This window comes from Oncorhynchus nerka, linkage group LG3 (genome assembly GCF_034236695.1).
Source record: "Oncorhynchus nerka isolate Pitt River linkage group LG3, Oner_Uvic_2.0, whole genome shotgun sequence".
Lineage (NCBI taxonomy): Eukaryota > Metazoa > Chordata > Actinopteri > Salmoniformes > Salmonidae > Oncorhynchus > Oncorhynchus nerka.
Window position 1 is genome coordinate 10,579,761 of NC_088398.1, and position 26,840 is coordinate 10,606,600.

The following is a 26,840-nucleotide window of genomic DNA, read 5'->3' on the forward strand; positions in this document are numbered from 1 at the left end:
TGGGACAGAGAGACTGAAAAACAGCTTCTATCTCAAGGCCATCAGACTGTTAAACAGCCACCACTAACATTGAGTGGCTGCTGCCAACACACTGACACTGACACTGACTCAACTCCAGCCACTTTAATAATGGGAATTGATGGGAAATGATGTAAATATATCACTAGCCACTTTAAACAATGCTACCTTATATAATGTTACTTACCCTACATTATTAATCTCATATGCATACGTATATACTGTACTCTATATCATCGACTGCATCCTTATGTAATACATGTATCACTAGCCACTTTAACTATGCCACTTTGTTTACATACTCATCTCATATGTATATACTGTACTCGATACCATCTACTGTATCTTGCCTATGCTGCTCTGTACCATCACTCATTCATATATCCTTATGTACATATTCTTTATCCCCTTACACTGTGTATAAGACAGTAGTTTTGGAATTGTTAGTTAGATAACTTGTTGGTTATTACTGCATTGTCGGAACTAGAAGCACAAGCATTTCGCAACACTCGCATTAACATCTGCTAACCATGTGTATGTGACAAATAAAATTTGATTTGATTTGATTCTAAAATTTACATTCCCCTCATCAATCTACACACAATACTCCATAATAACATAGCAAAAGCAGGTATTTTTTTGCGTGCAAATGTATTACAAATAAAAAACTGAAATACCATATTTACATAAGTATTCAGACCTTTTACTCAGTGCTTTGTTAAAGCACCTTTGGCAGCGATTACCTCCTTGAGTCTTCTTGGGTATGACATTATAAGCTTGGCACACCTTTATTTGGGGGGTTTCTCACATTCTTCTCTGCAGATCTTCTCAAGCTCTGTCAGGTTGGATGGGGAGCGTCGCTGCACAGCTATATTCAGGTCTCTCCAGAGATGTTCGAGTCTCTGGCTGGGCCACTCAAGGACATTGAGACTTGTCCCGAAGCTGTCCTATTGGAAAGTGAACCCACACCCCAGTCCGAGGAACAGGTTTTCATCAAGGATCTCTCTGTACTTTGCTCCATTTGTCTTTCCCTAGATCTTAACTAGTCTCCCAGTCCCTGCCACTGAAAAACATCCCCACAGCATGATGCTGCCACCTCCATGCTTCACCGTAGGGATGGTATTGGCCAGGGGATGAGCAGTGCCTGGTTTCGTGGCAGTTAGTATTCAGGCCAAAGTGTTCAATCTTGGTTACATCAGACCAGATAATCTTGTTTCTCATGGTCTGAGAGTCCTTTAGGTGCCTTTTGGCAAACTCCAAGCAGGCTGTCATGTGTATTTTACTGAGGAGTAGCTTCTGTCTGACCACCCTACCATAAAGGCCTGATTGGTGGAGTGCTTCAGAGATGGTTTTCCTTCTGGAAGGTTCTCCCAGCTCCACAGAGGAACTCTTGAGCTCTGTCAGAGTGACCATCGGGTTCTTGGTCACCTCCCTGACCAAGGCCCTTCTTCCTCAATTGCTCAGTTTGGCCAGGCGGCTAGCTCTAGGAAGAATCTTGGCGATTCCAAACTTCTTCCTTTTAAGAATGATGGAGGCCACTGTGTTCTTGGGGACCTTCAATGCTGCAGAAATGTTTTGGTACCCTTCCCCAGATCTGTGCCTTGACACAATCCTGTCTCGGAGCTCGACGGACAATTCCTTCCGCCTCATGGCTTGGTTTTTGCTCTAACATGCACTGTCAACTATGGGACCTTTATATAGACAGGTGCCTTTCCAAATTATGTTCAATCAATTGAATTTACCACAGGTGAATTCTAATCAAGTTGTAGAAACATCTCAAGGATGATTAAAGGAAACAGGATGTACAGTATCTGAGCTCAATTTCGAGTCTCGTAACAAAGAGTCTGAATACTTATGTATTTTTATTTTGTATAAACATGTGGTATTGTGTGTAGATTGATGAGGAACATGTTTATTTAATCCATTTTAGAATAAGGCTGTAATGTAACAACATGTGGAAAAAGTGAAGGGGTCTGAATACATTCAGAATGCACTGTAGGCACACTGCTCTCAACGTTTAAAATGTTAGGCAACAAACAGAATTGAAATAGCCCCAGAAAGAAATAGATTTTTGTATATAGTTTAGTCTTCCATTTGGACCTACTGTATATGAACCCTCCCTTTTGAAGCACATCTCATGAGTAGCAGACCCATTTCCTTTCTTCCTGTGCAATGCCCAACAATGTTGTTTGTTGTCAAACTAATAATTAGCAACCCGGGATTAGTTTGTTAAATTCTATTTTTTTAAAGACAAGCTGTTTTCTTTGCTGTAAAGCTGCAAGCATGCCTGTCGCGTGCTCCATTTCCCCTCTCTGACACTGATAGGCTGCATGACAGTGAACTGGTCTGTGCCCTTGGTTATAACAGGCCATTAAATGATCCAATGTGTTAACATTGCTCGCTTTGTCCGCAGCTCCAATGTAACACAACTAACAGAACACTCATCAGGGTCTGGGTCTGCAATCCCGCTGATATGCGCATGAAAATTATATGGATATTATTGGACCTACACATACAAGAGACTTGTGGCTGTTCCTTAAATTCAACTGAATTTATAAACAAAACTGACTTTTATAAAAATGTTATAACAGGCGCCAGCAGGTTTTTAAAGCGGTAGGTTTAAAAAGTCAGTTGTATCATATGAAACAGTACTACAGTATTCAAAAATGTTAGTATTATCATGACATCATGGTACCATAATATTACCATGGTACCAGTATACCGTGCAACACTACTTTGCTGTTATAACAGCCTCCACTCTTCTGGGAAGGCTTTCCACTAGATGTTGGAACATTGCTGCGGGTACTTGCTTCCATTCAGCCACAAGAGCATTAGTGAGGTTGGGCACTGATGTTAGGCGACTAGGCCTGGGTCGCAGTCGACGTTCCAATTCACCCCAAAGGTGTTTGATAGAGTTGAGGTCAGGGCTCTGTGCAGGCCGGTCAAGTTCTTCCACATCGATCTCGACAAACCATTATTGTATGGACCTCGCTTTGTGCACAGGGGCATTGTCATGGTGAAACAGGAAAGGGCCTACCCCAAACTGCCACAAAGTTGGAAGCACAGAATCATCTAGAATGTCATTGTATGCTGTAGTGTTAAGATTTCCCTTCACTGCAACAAAGGGGCCTAGCAGGAACCATGAAAAACAGCCCCAGACCGTTATTCCTCCTCCACCACACTTTAAAGTTGGCACTATGCATTGGAGCAGGTAGTATTCTCCTGGCATCCGCCAAACCCAGATTCGTCCGTCGGACTGCCAGATGGTGAAGCGTGATTATTCACTCGCGAGAACGTGTTTACACTGCTCCAGAGACCAAAGGCGGCAAGCTTTACACCACTCCAACTGACGCTTGGCGATGCGCATGGTGATTTTAGGCTTGTGTGCGGCTGCTCGGCCATGGAAACTCATTTCAAGAAGCTCCCAAAGAAGTTATTGTGCTGATATTGCTTTGAGAGGCAGTTTGGAACTTGGTAATGAGTGTTGCAACCAAGGCCAGACGATTTTTACAAGATTCAGCACTCGGCGGTCATGATCTGTGAGCTTGTGTGACCTACCACTTCGAGGCTGAGCCGTTGTTGGTCCTAGACGTTTCCATTTCGCAATAACAGCACTTATAGTTGACCGCGGCAGCTCTAGCAGGGCAGAAATTTGACTAACTGACTTGTGGTAAAGGTGGCATCCTATGACGGTGCCACGCTAAAAGTCACTGACAAACCCAACTTTTATTACTGATGATAAGTGAAGAACAAACAGTAAGACCATTTACTGCCAATGTTTGTGTATGGAGGTTTTATACACCTGTGGCTGAAATAGCCAAATCCACAAATTTGTAGGGGTGTCCACGTACTTTAGTATATACAGGTATAGTGCATCTTGTCCAAATGGCTCTATTGTTATAAATAAATGATAACTGTATAGATAATCACATACAGATCTACAAGTGGAGATAAAAAAAACTGTCCCTCCCATGCCAGTTTTGGAGTGAAGAGAAGCATGACAACCGTCAGATTGAGATCATGCTCACCTCACAGAGAGGGAGGGGCCTTGAATACAATATAATCCTTTGGAATATTCCACCTCTATTCCCAACTCACAGAGACAGCTGTCTGTCTGTCTGTCTGTCTGTCTGTCTGTCTGTCTGTCTGTCTGTCTGCCTGCCTGCCTGCCTGCCTGCCTGCCTGCCTGCTTGCCTGCCTGCCTGCCTGCCTGCCTGCCTGCCTGCCTGCCTGCCTGCCTGCCTGCCTGCCTGTCTGTCTGTCTGTCTGTCTGCCTGCCTGCCTGCCTGTCTGTCTGTCTGTCTGAAAACAAATAAAATTCAAATGTATTTGTCACATGCTTCGTAAAAAACAGGTTTGTCTTCCTGCCTGCCTGTCTGTCTGTGTGATCATGTGCTTCTCATTTGGAATAGTGTGGAAAGTAAATGAAAACACAAAGCCATGAAAAAGGCTAACACAGTGAACTGAACAACAGAGTCAAGAACCTAAGGCTCACACCTCTATGGTGGCTCCTCAGAGGGGACACATGACTGAACCTCTGCACATTATTGGCATGGTGACATGCTGCTATCTGGGACTATTTATATCCCCGCGCCATCTGCGGAGGAATACGTATCCAGTTCTTCACGAGTGATAATACAATGATGTGAGTGGTTATATACTAGTTAGAGGGACCATCAGTGACATATGAAGACCTGACATGAGAAAGAGGGGGTTACCACCATGAAGGACTGATAAAACTGTGAGATAAAGTCCATTCGGTGGTGTCCAAGTTTGTGTGTGTATTGGGGCCAACATACGTGTGTTCCATTGTTGTACTTAACAAGTACAACTGCATTCCATGAAACCAGAATAGTTTTAAGACATTTATTACTGATGATAAGTGAACAACAAACCCAACTTTTCCACAATGTTCAAAACTGACCATATAGCAGAGAGGAGGAAAAAGCTGTAGAACACAAACACATCTATCACTAATTGATTGGAAGACTGCATACCTACATACCCAGTGGTGTAAAATACTTTAAAGTACTACCTATGTAGTTTTTTGGGGTATCTGTAATTCACTTGACTATTTATGCATATTTTTTTGCTATTTATACTTTTACTTCACTTACATTTCTAAAGAAAATCATGTACTTTTTACTCCATACATTTTCCCTGACACCCAAAAGTACTCGTTACATTTTGAATGCTTAGCAGGACAGGAAAATGGCCCAAGTCACGCATTTATCAAGAGAGCATCCCTGGTCATCCTTACTGCCTCTGATCTGGTGGACTGACTAAACACAAATGCTTTGTTTGTAAATTACTATATCTGAGTGTAAGAGGGTGCTGCTGGCTACCCCCCCAGCCCCCCCAAAAAAGGTTTTTGATGCCGTCTGGTTTGCTTTTTAAAAGAAATGTGAAATTATTTACACTTTTACTTTTGATACTTAAGTACATTTTAGAGATTACATTGACTTTTGATACTTAAGTATATTTAAAACCAAATAATTTTAGTATTTTCCTCAAGTAGGATTTTACAGGGTGACTCACTTTTACTTGAGTCCTCTTCTATTATGGTATCTTTACTTTTTCTAAAGTATGACATTTGGGTACTTTTTACACCACTGTGCATACCTTAGCTACAAAGTCTACAGAACCAGTGGCCACAGGGAAAGGATTGTTGTATGCTCACACAAGAGACAGTCAGGGTGGGCTATCCAAAGGTTATAGGGTAAAGTAAACACGCAGGTACAACACAAACATAAGACATTCCCTCCACAAAAACCCTTCTCTCTCTTCTTAGCACAACAACCCTGAAACAGGTTCAGTCTTTTTTTAAGTATTCAGACAGTGACACATTTTTTGTTGTTTTGGCTCTGTACTCCAGCATGTTGGATTTGAAATTATACTATGACTATGAGGGTGAAGTGCAGCTTTATTTTGAGGGTGAACCGTTTAGAAAAGTGCATAGTTCAATTCATCCCAAAGGTGTTTGATAGAGTTGAGGTCAGGGCTTCCCCATAGTTCCCCATTTTAAGGGACATTAAAGTAGTATTAAAGTTATTTACCATTCATTTCGATTGGGCACAAAATAATCTGAAACACAACCAAAACAAGCAGCAAAAGCATCTAACAAATTTGTAGAGTCACACGCTTGATGTAGTCATTACGTGCTGTGAATATGGGACCAAATACTTAACTTTCTACTACTTTAATACACATATAAGTGGATTTGTCCAAATGGGGGGACTATGTACAAAAAGTGTTGTCATTTCTAAAGAGTTCACCTGATATGGATACACTCAAATTAAAGCTGACTGTCTAGACTTTAACCTCATAGTCATTGTATCATTTCAAATCCAAAGTGCTGGAGTTCATACCCAAAACAACAACAACAATTTTCATTGTCCCAATACATTTGGAGCTCACTGTGTTCATATATGTCTGCATCATCACTGACACAACTATGGTGCATAGCTTAGACTTAAATAAAAGTGTGGTATGTAGGCATTTATGCATGCACTGACACAAGCACGCTAGTGCTGGCACACTCAAAACGTACACTACTCTTACTTGTTAGGAGGCATATTTGTCACTAAACAAACCATCTAAGGGTCGTTGAGCATTTGACCATATCCTCTGACAAGCCACTCTGAAGATGGGGAGCATGCATAAAAAATATAAATACATCTCATATCCTCTGACAAGCCACTCTGAAGATGGGGAGCATGCATAAAAATATAAATACATCTCAGAGAATGTATGTAATTCTAAACAAATTAGCAATGTGGGATTGTGGGATTTGAAGTGATGTGAGATGTGTCCGTGTCAGAGTCATAGCAGAGCATAGCAGGCCAGCTGAGTCAACATCGCACCACCTCTACTGATCCTCCACTGGAACACTTTAGACAGCTACTCAGACGTCCTGCTCTCTATTGTTTATGCAGTGAAAACAGGTGTTAGCTGGCTGCCAGCATAACGGTAAAACAATTAATGGAGCTATAAAACGCAGTATAAAAAAGGAATATAAACTTCAGTATTCCCGGAGTAGAGGAAAAGTCAGAGACGCACAATTATAGTACATTATTAAAACGCTTTAGTAGTATCCCAGCATCATTGAACTTCAGTTCCTGTACTGTCATGGCTGCTCTCTGCTGGACAAATAGTAGAACTGCGGCTGAACTAACGAAGGCAACAAAAAAAACTAAAATCTTAGGAGAGAGAATATGATATATGGTCTTTGGTAAGAAGTTTTCAAAATGCAACATTTAGTTTAACTTCCTACGTTAACTAAAAACACAGGAATCTGATGCTAGTATCAGATACTGCATACTGCTAGATAAGCAAATAATAAAAACAAAATAGAAATTACAATAACAATGTTGCATATGTTAAAACCCCCACAAAGTGTCACCTTAAGAAGTTGAATAAGTAAATCCAACATTATTAAAAGGTGTGTGTTTAATCCTTTGTCACCATTGTGGTGATGTCATCCTCACGGTCTTTTCCCCCTGTTGACACAAACACAAGAAAAGAGACGAGAACCATATGAATATCGCAGGGCAGGGCATCATTCTCTGGTCCATCCTCTGTTAGGGCTGCAGGAGAGAGGTACTTACTGAAACAGAGCTGGAACCTCTCAGATCTCCTGAGCACAGTGTATGACAGACCAATGACGATGAGGATACCAAAGAAACCACCAATGACGCAGCCAATGAGGGTGGAAAAGTAACTGCCGTCCTCTAAAAATGTATTCGAAGAGGACAGACAGACAGACAAACAGGATAGAGAGATAGACCGACAGGATATGCAGACAGACGGACAAACAGGATAGAGAGACAGACCGACAGGATATGCAGACAGACAGACGGACAAATAGGATAGAGAGACAGACCGACAGGATATGCAGACAGACGGAAAAACAGGATAGAGACAGACAAACAGGATATGCAGACAGACAGACAGGATATGCAGACAGACAGACAAACAGGATAGACAGACAGACAAACAGGATAGAGAGACAGACAGACAGGATATGCAGACAGACAGACAGACAGACAGACAGACAGACAGACAGACAGACAGACAGGATAGAGAGACAGACAGACAGGATATGCAGACAGACAGACAAATAGGATAGAGAGACAGACAGGATATGCAGACAGACAAATAAATTAGGGTTAGCTAATGATGACAATGTCCAATACCATGCTCAGGGAAGGTGTATTAGAGAGGTGTATTTACCGTACACCCAGAGGTATCCATCCACTAGTGGTCGCTCTGAGCTCTGACATACCACACGTGTGTTGTTGTCAGAGCGGGACGTCCCACTGATAAGCCATATTGCAAAGAGCTCCTTACCTGTGTTATCACAGTACCCTTTTATTGACTGAGAGGGAGAGGGAGAGCGAGAGAGAGAGAGAGAGAGAGATTATATCTTATCTCATCTGGTGATGCATAAAGACTCCAATTAGCAAGTAATAAAGAGGCAATGAAAGTCATAGTTTTGCACTCCAACAGGCCTGCTGAATTGAGCTACTGTATGGATTTCTCAGGGATTTCAGCTGTACCAATCGTCATGCTAATTAGGTCACCTGCGTCATCCAGGCCTGTACAGAGCAAATACATGCAACCTGGATGGTTGGTATAATATAAGCTAAGGCTGTGCCACTCACCTGGGCAGCCAGATACTCAGTGTGGTCTCCTGGGCAGATAAGGGTTCTGTTTCCATGGCTACCATAGAGGGTGAAGTTGAGTTGTCTAGGAGGAGGGGACACACCACACTGGAAGGCAGCAGGCTTGCCAACAGTCACTGTTATGCTATTTGGTAGCGTAGTGTAGTTGTTCTGGGCTGGAGGATGGATGATGAGGGGGTATGAGGAAGAGATGGGTACAGTGAATGAGAGAAATGGGAGGGGAGAAGTGACAGCAAGGAGAGAAGCGCAACATAATCAGTCATAGCCTGTGACACAGCCTAGTCCTCATTTGCCTAGGAGGCAAAGCACACTACTTCTCTTGGAAAGGGTTGTTTGACTGTTTGACTATTCCAATGTGAATTGGTCTGAGATTGTATATTCCTAATATGAAGGACATCAGTGAAACCAAGGCACCACTGCAAATATTGCTGTCTGTGTACATTCTCAACCTGTATTGTAATATCAGAACACAGTTATCTAGGTCTGGATGGCTGCTCTTGAGCCCAACCAATATTGGCTAAAATAAACACAATATGGTAGCGTTACAGTAGCTAACTTTACATGTATGATTGGCAAGACAGAACCAAAGGTCAACCAAGTCAGTCCTACCTGAGCATTGAAGATGAAGCAGAGCCAACAGGAACACAGACAGACCAAGCCCTGGTCCCGTCATCCCACATACAGACATTATTCTTCTCTTCGTCAACAAAACAACTTTCTACCAACCCCTCCAAGACATCCGCTTCAGTGGACATTCATGTCCTGAGACTCTAGCTGCTGCCAATGATTCCAGCCTGAAAACACAGAGAGAGAGAGAGGACATACAACTCTCCTTGAGCTACGACCTAAACAAATGAGCAAACAACATTATCTATGATGAAGGAACTCCCTGGACTGATTTGCAAGAAAGATTCCTGGGAAAGAAAATAATGTGAACAGGTTGAGCAGGGCTGGGCCGCATTTATCACAGGAAGTGATTAGGTTCTTTCACGTCCTCCTCCAGGTGATCCTGCCAATCCTTTCTCTCTCTCTCTCTGTGTCTCTCACTCATTCCTTCTCAGAGCACATCCGTGATTTGAGTAAAGACATTTCACTTCCAAAGCAGACACCCAATATTGTCATTTTTTTCCCAAGGGAAAAAGAGACGGTATCTCACTATACCACACAGTATAAAGTTCATATTCAAGTAATGCTAAAGCCTTTAGGTTGAAAATATGTGATGTACTTTAGGTACCCTTTAGGTTTACTATCAACAGATGTATTTGCATGGCCAGTGGACATAAGTCTATAACATATTTGGGTCTGGGAAAATACACAGGCTAATGGGGTTGCCTGGCAGGGGTCATTCGGGGCAGTCATGAGTTATCCAATGATTTAATGATACGTTAGATCACATTGACTGTAGAACTGATCATATAGTGAGCCATTTATAGTATCACCTTTCAGGATGTCTGAATAGTTCCGTTCCTGTAAACCAGGAATATTTAGATTCCATAAAACCAGTTTCACAAATGTTTCCAGATACAAGGTGTTATGTGTTACGGAAATTAAAGGCTTTTTACTGAGGCTTTAAACTTTAAAAAGGCTTCTGGATGTTTGTAATTTCCACTTGATTTTCCATTACGGAAAATGTATCAACCCCTACAAAAATGTACATTATTTATAGTCCACATAATAATTCACATTTCCTGTTGCTGCAGGATTATTTTCCTTCTGTAGCCAACTGTCTCAAATGAAGATCCTATATCTGTAGATGACATTTGACATACTTCATCCAGTTTGTTAAATTAAATCTTTATTTCAATACAATATTCAATAGAACAATTTACATTTACAGAAGGAACAGAGTTTAAATCAGTAACAATAACATCCTTACTAAGAATTTCATAATTTCTTCACAGAAAATATATATACATTCACATCTGTTGAAGTCATCTGCATAGAGACTAGACTTCAAACAATATAAAACGAGGAAATGAAAGCATAAAGACCATCAAATAAGCTTGATAAACTACATCACAATAAACTACAGCAAATTGAGTCATGATGATCAACAGACAATACAGAGTTTTTCTAGTGTTGCTGTGTTGCTACCAATAAGGTAGTTGTGGTTCTCAGCAGGTAATAGGCCCTTAACTGACAACACACAGCTGAGTATGATCTCTGTAGTGTAGTGCATCATTTTGTGATGAATATGTAATATGACTTGGTGTTGCTAACCGTAATTCCTTAGTAACTTATGAAGCAGAAATGGTTAATAAGAACATCATTCTGGTTGTTATTGCACATTTGAGATTGAAATCCATGGATCACTTACAAATAAACATCCATTTTCAAAAAATCTGTTACTAATATTTACAATCAAACCAAACAAATAAAACACTGATTTAACTATGAATATCTCATACGTTCTAATTTCTAATCTACACATGTTATAGAAATATCCTTGACATTTCACCTGTTTACTTGTCCCTAAATTCATGTCCCCACCAAAAACAAAACTAAGAAACGTGTGTCATTACAGAGCGTAACATTCACTCTGACCTGCAATCTGTGATACAAACAAAGGATAGAGAGACAACTCAAGAGCTGAATATCTGACACCAATGTTTTATTTGTTACAAACATTTGAGGTCTTAGGGAATTTCAGCTACATGTTGTCTGTGTTAAAATCTCTTCAGTAACTTTGGCATTATTTGTTCAAGGGAATCATATAAAGGAGAAACTTCATGGCAAAACTATCCAGAATGTTATTTAACATCTGTTTGAGCCTTACATTTTGATACACAGACTTGTTGTGTATCATACGTTTGTTGCACCTGAAAACAGTCAAACTGTAAGGAAACCCTGAATACAAAAATGAACCCTTTAATGACATACAACTAATCCCCATGACAGTACAACCTGTACATTGTCTGGCAGAGTGGTGATTTTCTATGACTTTGTCATGCAAGTCCCATAAGTCTTTTCATTTGACGCTTTCTCATTTCCCAAGACCATAAACATGTTGATAATTCTTTGGTCAAGCTACCACTTCAAGGCTTTCCTCAGGTAATCTAGTTGAATTTACCTATACATCCAATTTCTGCACAAGGTTCCCCTAATAGGATGGGTTTTTGGACAGGTGAAGTGCAGTAAGTCTGAATGGATAATACTTAAAGGTCAGTGCTCCCATGTACGCGCCATTTTGTGCACTCCTGGTGAATTGTGATACGTCTGTGAAGATAAGACAGGAAAAGAAGATTATACTTCCACCTGTGTGCATCTGTGTGTGTGTGTGTGTGTGTGTGTGTGTGTGTGTGTGTGTGTGTGTGTGTGTGTGCGTGTGTGTGTGCATCTGTGTGTGTGCGTGTGTGTGTGTGTGCGTGTGTGTGTGTGTGCGTACATGCGGGTATGTCTGTGTACTGTACTCACCCTCATGGCTGAGGAGATCCAGGGTAGGAAGCGGGACACTCTGGTGTAGACGCCAGGCTTCTTGGCCATGGCACAGCCTGTTCCCCAGCTCACCACCCCCAGCAGGCGGTAGCGGCTGGCCTTGGACAGGGAGTCCTCAGCCACAAACGGGCCCCCGCTGTCCCCCTGAGATAAAAAAAAAGTAAACCACTCACATACAGTACATTATGGGGCAGTGGCGTAGCCTAGTGGTTAGAGTGTTGGACTAGTAACCGAAAGGTTGCAAGTTCAAATCCCTGAGCTGCCAAGGTACAAATCTGTCTTTCTGACAAGGCAGTTAACGCACTGTTCCTAGGCTGTCATTGAAAATAAGAATCTGTTCTTAACTGACTTGCCTAGTTAAATAAAAAATTGTAAAATCAGTCTCACTTGGGTGGATGGATTATATAAATATTAGCAATGTCTCATGTAGAATCTGGATAGAGAGCAACGGCACATTCAGATGTCAATAATTTACATGTTTATGGATGGAAGATGTACTTTTTTGTTCAAGTTTATTCATTGACTGCCAGAGCAGGGAAATTATATGTCACTATAGCTGGTTACCTGACAGGCATCGGTACCACCCTTCTCAAAGCCAGCACAGAACATGCTGGTGGTGATCTGGTTGTCATAGTAATCAGGGGCGTTACAGACAGCGTCGTTGATGATTGGCACGTTAGCCTCCTGAAGAACGTCAGCAAGAGTCCCTAAGAGAGAAAGAGAGCGAGAGATATAGAGAGAACAAAGAGAGAGAAATAGAAAGAGAGAGAGAGAAAGTGTGAGGGACAGAGAGAAAGCGCAAGAGAGAGCTATTAATCACTCCATACACATTAATGATGGCGTGATCCGACAACCATATCTGACCAAAAGATTGTCGATTCCTGGTCAATAGTGCTTGGCACATCTACACACTATGACACTGTCCCTGTTTACATATTCAAAGGTCATGCAGAAAGAGAGAGGGAGAGAAAGAAAGATATAGGGAGAGGCTGTCTTGTCCAATGACAACAATGATACAGCTACTCTGTCTCTCTATGGTCCCAGATGATGTTTTAAACCCAGCTCCTACAGTATCTGGCTCTGGGACCAGATGATGCTTTAAGTCCATATCCTACAGTATCTGGCTCTGGGACCAGATGATGCTTTAAGTCCATATCCTACAGTATCTGGCTCTGGGACCAGAAGATGCTTTAAGCCCATATCCTACAGTATCTGACTCTGGGACCAGATGTACGTTTAAGGATGTAGAAGCTTACACAGTCACTTACCATAGTAACCTACATTTCCCCAGCCAGTCACTGTCCCCAACTGGCCGTCAATCAGGCGCTGGCCGTAGTGGGGTAAGCACACCGGCTGGATGTAGTCTACAGAAAACAGAAAGCGAAGAGGAGGGAGGGAGAGATGAGATTTAATTGAATTTAAATGTATACTTGCACAAAAATGGTTAAGATAGTTTACTTGCTGGCTTGTGTGTTGTAATCACTACAGACAATGTTAATCTTGTCGGCTGATGTTGTGTGTTCTTAATTTCCCCACCAGCGTGATATTTTATCATTAGAATAGCTGCAATTCTGAGTCCAACCACTAGATGTCAGACAGGGCCCAATATATCTGTCCTTGATAAACAACAGGAAGTTCACTGCATTGGGGTCCAGAGGACCGAGTTTGGGAAAATGCTGTCCTAGAGAGTTTTCGCTCTCACATTATAACAATGTAATGTTTTTCTATGTACTTACAGCGATTCCAGGAAAGGAAAAATGACAGTGAAACAGAGGGCAAACTATTCTATCCAATTCTGATATCATTGTCTTTTGTCCAGGCGACTGCAGGCAGGCAGTAAAGAGGGCCTTTGTTTGGTAGTCTGACTGGAAACCTGAACCCTGAGGAAGGGAATTACCATAGTGTCTCGTCCCTCATCTCTATTTCGCTTTATCACTTCTCTCTCATCCCCTTCTCTCTATATCTCTCTCTCTCTCTCCCTCTTCTACCTCTAAGCACACGGTGGCTTTGTCTGATGTGCCTTGAAAAAGAACAACAAATCATCACAGTATAATAAGAATATAACAAAATGGGCCCGGATGTGTTTACCTGTGAAGTGCAGAGGCTGGGCCAGAGCCAGGACAGCGATGTCTCTGCTGTTGTCGTCTATGTTGGGGTCTACAAAGGGCAGGTAGCTGCTGTGATACACCACAGTCTTTACCTCAAGAACTCTAACATTCTTATGGGTGAGCTTGTTGTAGATGGAGCCCAGTAACACCCTCCATCGAGACACCTGTCGGTTCCTCCTGAGAGAGGGCAAATAGAATCCATGAGAAGTGTGTGTGTGTGTGTGTGTGAGAGAGAGAGAGAGAGAGAGAGAGAGAGAGAGAGAGAGAGAGTGAAAGAGAGTGAAAGAGAGTGAAGTAGAAAAAGATTCAGGGCTTACTCTGGGAAGCAGTGGGCTGCGCTGACGATCCAGCGGTCTGAGATGATGGAGCCTCCACACTGGTGCACCCCGTCATACTGCAAACTGACCTGCCACGGCCAGCTACCCTGCCTAGCATCTACACCACCTACTATACGGTCCGCTGTCAGACTACGCCTGCCACAGTCTAGACAGACAGACAGAAAGAGAGGGGAGGGAGGGATAGGGAGGAGAAAGAGATATGGATGGGGACGGAGAAGGAGGAGACAGAGAGAGATAGGGAGAGAGAAGTAAAGAGATAAATAAGAGAGGGAGAGGTACAGGAGAGAAAGAGAGATAGGGAGGAGTAAAGCGAGAGGTAATAGGGAGGATGCAGGAGAGAGTTAAGCTATCCTGTACCACTCTCAGGTTGCTTCTCATCACTTTGTGTAAAAAGAGTATCACGGGACCAAACCAAACCTCTCAGCTGAACCTACCTTGACAAAGCAGACTTAGAACCTGGCCAGTTTCACAGTCACTGAAAAACAACAACAACAGTTAGACACAGCAGCCTGGAACCCTACATTCCTGCCCTTCTCTACTTTTCAGCCGGCTGCTGCTTTAATAAACACTGCCTTAAGGTAATCGTCTAGGAGATTTAAGAGTGTTAAAATAATGTCTTACCATGGATATAGAGACTCTTTGATCTTCTTTCCATAGGTCAGCTCCTTCTCTTTGACACAGAAGAACTCCTCACGGTCGTTACTGCCTTCAGGGATACTGGACACGGAGTAATTCACCACGCTGGAGGAGACATAAGGCATGCATCTCTTTATTGCAGAGACTTCTATCACTGACAGATCAGTTGAAAGATCCCTGGCCTAAACCCAATGAAGTTACTTAGAGGCGCAGTATGTATAACTTGTTGTAGGACCCAACCAAATCCACATAGCAATGTGAGGTAAAGATCTGTCAATCTCATTGAAAGAAAGTCTGAGAAGCGGTAGATCCATTTTGTATCCTATTTTTATGCTTCCTGTCCTTAAGTTTAGATTTCGCCTCTTTTTATTTTCAGCTTTGTACACCAGCTGAAAATACAATCTTTTTTTATTTTGAAAATACATTTCACAGCTGTTTAGATTCTCTAAACTATGCATTGTTTGCTTTGTGGCCATAAACTTAAATTAGGCAAACCATTAGAATTTTTGCAACCAGGCAAGGGTGGAGCAATTTCTGTGCAACCTTCTTGCATGGCATAGGGGTATCAGCCCCCCGCACCTCTCTGATTCAGATGGGTTGGGTTAAATGCGGAAGACACATTTCAGTTGAATGCATTCAGTTGTACAACTGACTAGGTATCCCCTTTTCCTTTTATCATGCTGTAGATAGTGACTCCCACTTTTGTATTTAATCTAAAGCCTTTCATATCACAATCCATCAATCTCCTCACCTGACAAAGCCCATCTCCTCACAGCTGATGTTGGCCAGGAGCTGGTTGGCCTCTGAGGAACAGAGGTGTCTCCACCGTCGCTCGGCCGAGTCAAACACCCGGAGACGCAGGTCCGAGCTTGGATTGGAGTTCACCTGGACTGGGTTGGAGCAATGAAATACTGGATCAAACAAACCGTTCCATCGATTCAGATACGATATGAGGTTGACTTTGGTGGAGTGGTTTCCCTCTCACTTACCATCATATAATCCTGTGTCTTCTTCTCTGATACAAAATGTTACTAGGATTTGAAAAACAAACAAACAAAAGTCAACAACATGTAATATAAAACTGTAAAGTGCATACACACTCTGTTGATGAAACAGCAAACCTCACAGAGACTGCAAACAAATCCACTGACTGCAATCAAACAATGTTGGTAATATCTGTACCAAAGATGGGAGGATGAATTAAGATAGTTCACTCAGGCCGTAGGCCCATAGACACCAATGTGATAGCAACTGGTTCTGGTGTACTTAGTTCATTGACTTCCATTCAAACAGAAACAAATGAGGGAGTGGGATGTTTCGCTTCCTCTTCCGTCTCTGTCTGTACTATGGAAAAACTAAAACTACATTGCCCATAAAGCACTGCTCATTGCCAAAAGGTACACATCACTACTATGTGAGAGCAGAAGCAGAGATATCTCACCTACAGCCCAGACAGCAGCTCCAATCCCCCCCAGTAGCACCACGGTCAGACACACGCCTGCCACGCGACATGGGGTCAGGAAGGTCACCCCCGCGCTTCCTGTAAAAGACAACATACACAACAAAAACAACACACACCACAAAAACATAACATTACGTTCAACATCACACTGAAGGTAGTCTGGCCCAGGAGTGTGAAGGTGAACAACAAGGCACTGGAATGACAAGCCACCCTTGCTGTCTCTGCAGGGCTCCCCTCTCTTCACTGGGATTCTCTGACCCTATTAAGGTTGCTGAGTCATTGGCTTGCTTGCACTTTCCCATTCCGTCCCTAGGAGGGGTGCATTACGTTGTGCCAGGCTTTTTTCGGTGGTCTGTCTGTCCTATCTGGTGTAATTCTCCTGTCTTATCTAGTGTCCTGTGTGATCTTAAGTATGCTTCATCTAATTCTCCAATCTCTCTCTCTCTCCCTGTGCCCTATGACCATGCCTCAGGACTACCGGGTCCGATGACTCCTGGCTTTCCCCGTCCCCAGTCCACCTGGTCGTGCTGCTGATCCAGTTTCTGCACTTCTGCCTGCAGTTATAGAAACCTGATCTGTTCACCGGTCGTGCTACCTTGTCCCAGACCTGCTGTTTCGACCCTCGCTCTCTCCCCCTTCTCTCTCTACCACACCTGCTGTCTCGACCTCTGAATGCTCGGCTATGAAAAGCCAACTGACCATGCTGGTCATCTATGAACGTTTGAACATCTTGAAGAACGATCTGGCCTTCATGGCCATGTACTCTTATAATCCCCACCAGGCACAGCGAGAAGAGGACAGGCCACTCCTCACAGCCTAGTTCCATTCTAGGTTTCTTCCTACGTTCCTGCCTTTCTAGGGAGTTTTTCTAGCCACCACTTTTCTACATCTGCATTGCTTGCTCTCTGGGGTTTTAGGCTGGGTTTCTGTCTAAGCAATTTGTGACAACTGCTGATGTAAAAAGGGCTTTATAAACAAATGTGATTGATTGACATTTACTCCTGATGTGCTGACTCTTGCACCCTCTATAACCACTGTGATTATTATTTGACCCTGCTGGTCATTTATGAACATTTGAACATCTTGAAGAAGTGAAAGTGTTTTAATCAGATAGGTAAAAAGGAAGAGAGAGTGTCTTAATAACACACTGGCAAATTGGCACATTGAAAAAGTACAAATGAATAGGATCAATAGTCCAAAGTCTGCTCCATTTCCATAGAGCTAAAACAAACTGCAAGCTTGATTTCAGTGCCATCTCAAGCCCCAACAAATTGTCACTGTGTCCCTAGCTAGAACACAAGGTTGGGCAGAATGAGAGGTCATTTCATTACATTGAATTGCTGATGAATGATCCATGAACTGACCAGTCACTAACTGTTACAAGTTTGGTTGAACCAAAACAAAGCCACACTTGATCAAGCACCGTTTACAACTTAAGTCACACGTGTGAGACACACTTATGTGCCGCACACACACACACACACACACACACACACACACACACACACACACACACACACACAGGTGGCATGCGTAAATCTTCTGTGTTTGCAGACAGGAATCTGAGGTGCAGAGAGTGGAGTTCTGGAGTGATCATTAACCTTGCAGGCTGGCCAGCCAGCTTCAGCATGTGTGGAGACATGCCACACACCAGACCAAACCAGCAGAGCAGACCAGCAGAGACACTGACTGCAAGGCATGATAAGTTCCTGACTCAGCGCAAACAAACCAACTGTCTGTGTGTGGATCCAACTCAGGTCTAACACACGTCTATAAGAATGCTCTGTAGGTAATACACAGGTCTACAAGTCTGTTCTTACTGTGTAAGTATACACAAGTCTTTATGTATGCTATAGGGCCAAGACGTTTTACTGATCTGGTCGTGTGACCCTAGCTATGTGGGCAACAAACCAGTCTGATGGACACTTAAGAACAATCTCCTAAATACACACATCAATACATGCCCAATAGTGAAGACATCATTCAACCATTCGACACCAACAACACAAACAGTTGCACCATATTTCAAATTTTTACATTTTAGTCATTTAGCAGACGCTTTTATCCAGAGCGACTTACAGGAGCAATTAGGGTTAAATGCCTTGCTCAATGGCACAGACAGATGTTTTATTTAGTCGACTCAGGGATTCGAACTAGCAACCTTTTGGTTACCAAAGCTCTTAACCGCTAGGCTACCTGCCACCCACTACCTGGATCACCAAAGCTGCTTGTACAGATACAGCCTGCTGGATGAGCATGTCTCTTATCAATAACATAACACTCTTTCCCATTGTATCTTATACAAGGACAATTAGCATCAACCTGATACTCTGCCAATTAAAGGAGAGGAAAATCAACATCGCAAACAAAGGAGGGAGACTGGAATTCAGTGAGAAAACACTGGGGGTCCTGTAAGGCCATGGGGTCTGCCGTCTATACTCAATACCTCAGGATATGGGCACAGTTTACAGGCAGCTGATGACTCTTCAGAGTGATGGGGAAATCCTCCACTTTTTTCCCCCTTACTCACCACTGTCAATCAGTGTGGACCATGCATCAACAATAAGATACATGGGTTTTTACTGAGAGAGCGTTAAAATAAAAACATCTGGGATTAAAAATATATATAAACCCAGCAAAAAAAGAAATGTCTCTTTATCAGGACCCTGTCTTTCAAAGATAATTCATAGAAACCCGAACAACTTCACAGATCTTCAATGTAAATGGTTTAAACACTGTTTCCCATGCTTGTAAAATGAACCATAAACAATTAATGAACATGCACCTGTGGAACACTAACAGACACTGTCATGTTCTGACCTTACCTCTTTTGTTATGTCTTTGTTTTAGTATGGTCAGGGCGTGAGTTGGGTGGGTTGTCTATGTTAGTTTTTCTATGATTTGCTATTTCTGTGTTTGGCCTGGTATGGTTCTCAATCAAGGGCAGCTGTCAATCGTTGTCCCTGATTGAGAACCATATTTACGTAGCCTGTTTTCTATTGTGTTTCGTGGGTAATTATTTTCTGTTTTCTGTTGTGTGTCTGCACCAGCCAGAACTGTTTTCGGTTGTTTCTCTTTGTTATTTTTGTTATTTCCATGTTCATTCTAATAAATATGGACACATACCACCTTGACCTTGGTTCTCACCTTCTTCCACCAACAACGGCCGTTACAGTAACAGCTTACAGACGGTAGGCAATTAAGGTCACAGTTATGAAAACTTAGGACACTAAAGAGGCCTTTCTACTGACTCTGAAAAACACCAAAAGAAAGATGCCCAGGGTCCCTGCTCGAGTGAACGTGCCTTAGGCATGCTGCAAGGAGGCATGAGGACTGCAGATGTGGCCAGGGCAATAAATTGCAATGTCTGTACTGTGAGACACCTAAGACAGCGCTACAGGGAGACAGAACGGACAGCTGATCATCCTCACAGTGGCAGACCAAGTGTAACAACACCTGCACAGGATCGGTACATCCGAACATCGCACCTGCGGGACAGGTAAAGGATGGCAACAACAACTGACCGAGTTACACCAGGAACGCACAATCCCTCTATCAGTGCTCAGACTGTCCGCAATAGGCTGAGAAAGGCTGGACTGAGGGCTTGCAGGCCTGTTGTAAGGCAGGTCCTCACCAGACATCACCGGTGAGGACAACGTCGCCTATGGGCACAAACCCACCGTCGCTGGCCCAGACAGGACTGGAAAGAAGTGCTCTCCACTGACGAGTCGCGGTTTTGTCTCACCAAGGGGTGATGGTCGGATTCGCTTTTATCGTCAAAGGAATGGGCGTTACACTAATGCCTGTACTCGGGAGCGGGATTGATTTGGAGGTGGAGGGTCCGTCATGGTCTGGGGCGGTGTGTCACAGCATCTTCGTGCTGAGCTTGTTGTCATTGCAGGCAATCTTAACGCTGTGTGTTACAGGGAAGACCTCCTCCTCCCTCATGTGGTACCCTTCCTACAGGCTCATTCTGACATGATCCTCCAGCATGACAATACCACCAGCCATACTGCTCGTTCTGTGCGTGATTTCAAGCAAGACAGAAATGTCAGTGTTCTGCCATGGCCAGCGAAGAGCCTGGATCTCAATCCCATTGAGCACGTCTAGGACTTGTTGGATTGGAGGGTGAGGGCTAGGGCCATTCCCCACATAAATGTCCAGGAACTTGCAGGTGCCTTGGTGGAAGAGTGTAGGAACATCTCACAGCAAGAACTGGAAAATCTGGTGCAGTCCATGAGGAGGATATGCACTGCAGTACTTAAAACCTCTCTGGGATATGTGGGACGGTAGCGTCCCACATCGTCAACAGCCAGTGAAAGTGCAGGGCGTAAATTCAAAACAACAAAAATCTCATAATTAAAATTCCTCAGGCATACAAGTATTTTACACTCATTTAAAGATAGAATTCTCGTTAATCCAGCCACAGTGTCTGATTTCAAAAATGCTTTACAGCGAAAGCAACACGAATGATTATGTTAGGTCACCACCAACTCACAGAAAAACACAGCCATTTTTTCAGCCAAAGAGAGGAGTCACAAAAAGCACAAATAGAGGTAAAATTAATCACTAACCTTTGATGATCTTCATCAGATGACACTCATAGGACTTCATGTTACACAATGCATGTATGTTTTGTTCGATAAAGTGCATATTTATATAAAACAAATCTCATTTTACATTGGCGCGTTACGTTCAGTAGTTCTAAAACATGCGGTGATTGTGCAGAGAGCCACATCTATTTACAGAAATACTCATTATAAATGTTGATGAAAATACAACAATACAAATACATACAATTAGAGATATACTTCTCTTAGACAAACACTTGTCTTGCTTTGGCTGTAAAGCATAATTTCAAAATCAGAGATGACAGTGTGATTAACAAAAGGCTAAGTTGTGTTTCACTATATTTCACTTGTGATTTCATGAATATGAATATTTTCTAGTAATATTTTTTGACCGTTGCGCTATGCTAATTAGTGTAGTTGATGACAATTCTCCCGGATCCTCCAATAATCGATATCGGTATCGGCGTTGAAAAATCATAATCGACCGAACTCTAGTCCAAATAGCTTCTTTTGTTAGGGTGTTTGGTAAACAAATCCAAAAGCGCGTTCAGGTCCTGCCGAACGTCGGACGAAAAGTTCAAAAAGTTCCATTACAGCCAGTAGAAACTTGTCAAACTAAGTGTAGAATCAATCTTTAGGATGTTTTTATCATAAATCTTCAATAATGTTCCAACCGGAGAATTCCTATGTCTGTAGAAAAGCAATGGAACGAGAGCTAACTCTCTTGTGACTGCGCCTCAGAGCCTGTGGCAAACTGCCAGACACCTGGCTTTTCCTCTCTCATTCAGCCCCACTTCACAGTAGAATCCTCAAACAAAGTTCTAAAGACTCTTGACATCTAGTGGAAGCCTTAGGAAGTGCAACATAACCAATATCCCACTGTATCTACAATAGGGGCTGAGTTTAAAAAAACTACAAGCCTCAGATTTCCCACTTCTTGGTTGGATTTATCTCAGGTCTTCGCCTGCCATATGAGTTCTGTTATACTCACAGACATCATTCAAACAGTTTTAGAAACTTCGGGGTGTTTTCTATCCAATACTACTAATAACATGCATATTAAACAGGCAGTTTACTTTGGGCACCTTATTCATCCAAGCTACCCAATACTGCCCCCCTGTCACCAAGAAGTTAATGCAGATAGTGGCCACATGAGATACTGACTGTTACTTTTGATGTTGATCTCCCCCCCCCCCCCTTTGTTCAGGGACACATTGTTCCATTTCTGTTAGTCACATGTCTGTGGAACTTGTTCAGTTTATGTCTCAGTTGTTGAATCTTGCTAGGTTCATACAAATATTTACACATGCTAAGTTTGCTGAAAATAAACGCAGTTGACAGTGAGAGGACATTCTTTTTTTGCTGAGTATATATAAATATAGGACGAAACACACATCACGACAAGAGAGACAACACTACATAAAGAGATAACTAAGACAACAACATAGCAAGGCAGCAACATATGACAACACAGCATGGTAGCAACACATGACAACAACATGGTAGCAACACAACATGGTAGCAGCACAAAACATGGTACAAACATTATTGGGCACAGACAACAGCACAAAGGGCAAGAAGGTAGAGACAACAATACATCACGCAAAGCAGCCACAACTGTCAGTAAGAGTGTCCATGATTGAGTCTTTGAAAGAAGAGATTAAGATAAAACTGTCCAGTTTGAGTGTTTGTTGCAGCTCGTTCCAGTCATTAGCTGCCGCAAACTGAAAAGACAAGCAACCCAGGAATGTGTGTCCTTTGGGGACCTTTAACAGAATGTGACTGGCAGAACGGGTGTTGTATGTGGAGTATGTGGGCTGCAGTAGATATCTCAGAAAGGGGGAGTGAGGCCTATAAATCAGCATCAACCAGTGGGTCTTGCGACGGGTACACAGAGATGACCAGTTTACAGAGGATGATAGAGTGCAGTGATGTGTCCTATAAGAAGCATTGGTGGCAAATCTGATGACCGAGTGGTAAAGAACATCTAGAAGCTCGAGAGCACCCTTACCTGCCGATCTATAAATGATGTCTCCGTAATCTAGCATGGGTAGGATGGTCATCTGAATCAGGGTTAGTTTGGCAGCTGGGGTGAAAGAGGAGCGATTACGATAGAGGAAACCAAGTCTAGATTTAACTTTAGCCTGCAGCTTTGATATGTGCTGAGGGAAGGACAGTGTACCGTCTAGCCATACTCCCAAGTACTTGTATGAGGTGACTACCTCAAGCTCTAAACCCTCAGAGGTAGTAATCACACCTGTGGGGAGAGTGGCATTCTTCTTACCAAACCACATGACCTTTGTTTTGGAGGTGTTCAGAACAAGGTTAAGGAGAGTTGGAAGGCTTGTTGGAAACTAAGAAAACTTTGTTGTAGAGTATTTAACAGAAACTCCAGGGAGGAGCCAGCTGGGTATAAGATTGTATCATCTGCATATACTGTAAATGGATGAGAGAGCTTCCTACTGCCTGAACTATGTTGTTGATGTAAACTGAGAAGGGTGTGGGGCCTAGGATCGAGCCTTGGGATACTCCCTTGGTGAAAGGCAGTGACTGAGACAGCAGATTTTCTGACTTTATGCACTGCACTCTTTGAGAGGTAGTTAGCAGATCAGGCCAAAGATTCCTCAGAGACACCAATAAGACACACAGTTGATCTGCATAACATAGAGTGAAGCTCTGTTAGTGTGATAACTGTACATTATATAATAAAATGGACTATTTTGGTGCAGTCACCTATGGCAACCGCAGAGAACCCTGACTCAGCACATGTTATAGGCTGCTGATTCAAGGGTTTTTCCAGATATCAGTCTGGAGCCATGATACACTGGCTCATGGGTGTGCTGGCTTTTGTTCCAACCCAGCACTAACGTGCATGAAGACCATGATTAGTTGATTGTTTGAAACAGGTATGGTCTAGAGAGCAGAACCATTCATACCCAGTCGCATTGCAGAACCCTGCACTACATATTTTAATTAGAACATTCCTTCTCTGTACAAAAGCGATTCTCAACCTTGTTGATTTTGAGGAGACATTCTACTGATAACAAACACTTTCCCCATGACTACAAAACCCATCCCAAACCCATCCACCTATGTCCTGTGAGGTCGTATCAATAGATAAATGTGTTATTGTTCCTGCGCATGACTCTCAGTAATGACAGGGGTGAGGAAGGGACCACAGATCCTATTGACATAACTTTATCTCAGGCCAGTCTCCCTTCCAGTATTCCCGCTGCTGGTTCCAATAAAGCCCCACATTTCCTAAACCCACTCCAGTGGATTCTGGAGTCACAGGCCTGGAGCTGGAGAACAAGCCCTGCTATTGTTTTAGCCTCTACCTGAGTACAATCTGTGTGTGGGAAATACACATATCCTTTGCTGAAGGGAGATACATAAGGTGAAAGGCCTAGTTCATTCCCTTGTGTCTCTCTCAGGAAGATGGTATTCTGCCTCATTTCACAATAGAAAGAACATTTCATAAAGTTACATATGTTTCTGAACTGTGACTAAAATATCTCACACATCAATCAATGAGTCATGGAATGCCACAAATCAGCAACTAAACCACAGATAGAGACCACAGTGTTGTACACATGAGCCCACACCTCAACCCAGACCAAAACAAAACCAGACAACACAACAATCACCAGTCATGCTGTAACTGTTTCAGCTACACTGTACAGGATCAACTCAGAAGGAAACTGAGATGTTGTTCATTGGATGGTGACTCGGGTTTGACAATGGCTTTACATTGAAACATAGAATCTGTCAGAGAGTCCTGGTGAGCATCTCTCTGACAGATTCTATGTTTCAATGTAAAGCAATGCTAGAACCCACTGGATTTAGTAAACATTGTTAAATGATTGATAATGGTGAAGGATAATGTTCTCCATTCAGAAATAACTCTGGACTCAACAATTAGATAATAAAAGAGGTTCCTTGTGTTATATAGAATCAAAGATGCATGGATAAAGTATCACTCCACTCTTAGAAAAATGGGTTTCTAAAGGGTTCTTTGGCTGTCCCCATTGGAAAACCCTTTTAGGTTCCAGGTAGAACACTTTTGTGTTCCATGTAGAACCCTCTGGGGAAAGGTGACCACATAGAACCCATAGGGTTCTATCTGGAACCAAAAAGTGATCTTCAAATGGTTCCCCTATGGGCACAGCAAAATAATCCTTTTAAGTTCTAGATAGCACCTTTTTCTAAGAGTGTGTGTCCTTTTATAAAAGCGAAATTATTTGAAAGATCTTCGGCAAAAACAGACTGTATGAAAATAATTATATTTAAAAGGTTACTAATCTAGATCACAAACTCGACACCACAAAAGGTAGCTTACCCCATCAAACAGCAAGCAGTGGCCAGTTCTATTAATCTTTAACGCTGATGTCTGATGTCAAATATAGAGGGAAAATATGTGGCAAGCACAATGTCTGGATGTGTGTGGAACACTCACCGTTCTTTTTCTCAGTCATTTTTTCTTGCTCAAAAGTTGAAAATGAAAAGAGTTAGCTGAAGTTTAGAGTGGCCCTGCTTCACAGCTCCTGTGATGGTCAATTTGCCACCCAGTCTTATTCCCAGCCTATATAAATAGATAGCACGGAACATGAACGTTAATACTCTTTTTGACTGGAGAGAGGTGGGTTAAACAAGTTAAATAAACCAAAGGGCAAAGTGAGTTGTTTTTAGCAGATTTGACTAATAGTCCAGGCTGAAGGGGAAATTGACATTTTTCTATGGAATAAATGTGTAATAAACATGTCGATACTGATCAGGGGTAGCTATATTGTAATTTACCACAGAATTTGGATATGCTGTTTCTCCTCAGTATGCATACTAGCTAGCTACCTATAGGCCTACCATCCAGCATATAATGATTAGGCCTACATACCTTTTATATCGAGAAACTCATAACAATCACCCTTAGACGTGAACACTGGACAGAATGTAACTGTTACTTTTCCATATGTATTTTCATGATCAAAAACAACTCACATACTTTAAAATGACAGAGTAACGCTAGTAGGTTACTCAAAATCCATACCATTCTCAGAGTACTAACCTCTCTTTTGCAACAGGTGTATGACTGCTTGTCAAGTCAAGCGTGAAAAAATGAAGTTACAATCTCGGCGATTACTCTCGAGGCTCGCTGTTCCCTCCGGGGTAGAAGTATGAATAGGCTGTAAACTCCACCATGGATATTCCCAATACTTCGACAAGTGATTGTATGCCTACAAAAGAGTACGAAAAGAAAACGTTCCTCACTTTCTCCCCTTCTGCGAAAGAAAACAGTTCTCCGTTCAAAACTGAGAATAAAATATAATTTCCGATAGATAAAACGTGTAGCTACCAACGTATTTACACAGTTGTTTTTCCGGTAAAAACAAGACAGCTCAGCAGTTCGACTTGTTCTGCGCTCATTGCCTTTTCGAAACGGTCAAGGTAGCACACATGTGACGTCATGAGATATCGGTCAAATGGCACCTGCAGAGCAGAGCACAGGCTTAAAGCCCTTGTGTTTTTAATGACCATGGTTAGTCAAGTGTAACTATTAACAACCCCTTCAATTGATTTACCGTTTCCTAGTT

General features: G+C 42.5%; 1 protein-coding gene across 2 annotated transcripts; it reads right to left on the reverse strand.

Annotated features, from left to right (window-relative positions):
* Positions 1 to 10,475: 10,475 nt before the first annotated feature.
* On the reverse strand, positions 10,476 to 26,693 carry LOC115102104 (serine protease hepsin-like). 2 transcript variants are annotated; one of them, XM_029621701.2, is made up of 13 exons: positions 26,315 to 26,693; positions 25,709 to 25,834; positions 16,661 to 16,759; positions 16,209 to 16,250; positions 15,971 to 16,109; positions 15,205 to 15,324; positions 15,018 to 15,058; positions 14,563 to 14,728; positions 14,226 to 14,422; positions 13,406 to 13,501; positions 12,702 to 12,844; positions 12,117 to 12,281; positions 10,476 to 11,918 (listed from the first exon to the last, which is right to left on the reverse strand). In XM_029621701.2, the coding sequence occupies exons 2-13, from the start codon at positions 25,725 to 25,727 to the stop codon at positions 11,865 to 11,867; spliced, it is 1,281 nt and encodes a 426-aa protein (XP_029477561.1). In that variant the 5' UTR covers positions 25,728 to 25,834; positions 26,315 to 26,693; the 3' UTR covers positions 10,476 to 11,864. The 2 variants fall into 2 exon arrangements, with proteins under 2 accessions (XP_029477561.1, XP_029477554.1); XM_029621694.2 differs by lacking the exons at positions 25,709 to 25,834; positions 26,315 to 26,693 and having other exon boundaries at positions 16,661 to 22,405.
* Positions 26,694 to 26,840: the final 147 nt, after the last annotated feature.

Excerpts from the sequence above, each read along its gene's own strand:
- LOC115102104 (XM_029621694.2), bottom strand. The coding sequence starts at position 16,808 with ATGTTTTTGTGGTGTGTGTTGTTTTTGTTGTGTATGTTGTCTTTTACA. Across the intron at positions 16,110-16,208 it reads AGACACAGGATTATATGATG|TCCAGGTGAACTCCAATCCA; the intron begins GTAAGTGAGAGG and ends GCTCCAACCCAG. Across the intron at positions 15,059-15,204 it reads AAAGAGTCTCTATATCCATG|TGACTGTGAAACTGGCCAGG; the intron begins GTAAGACATTAT and ends GTTGTTTTTCAG.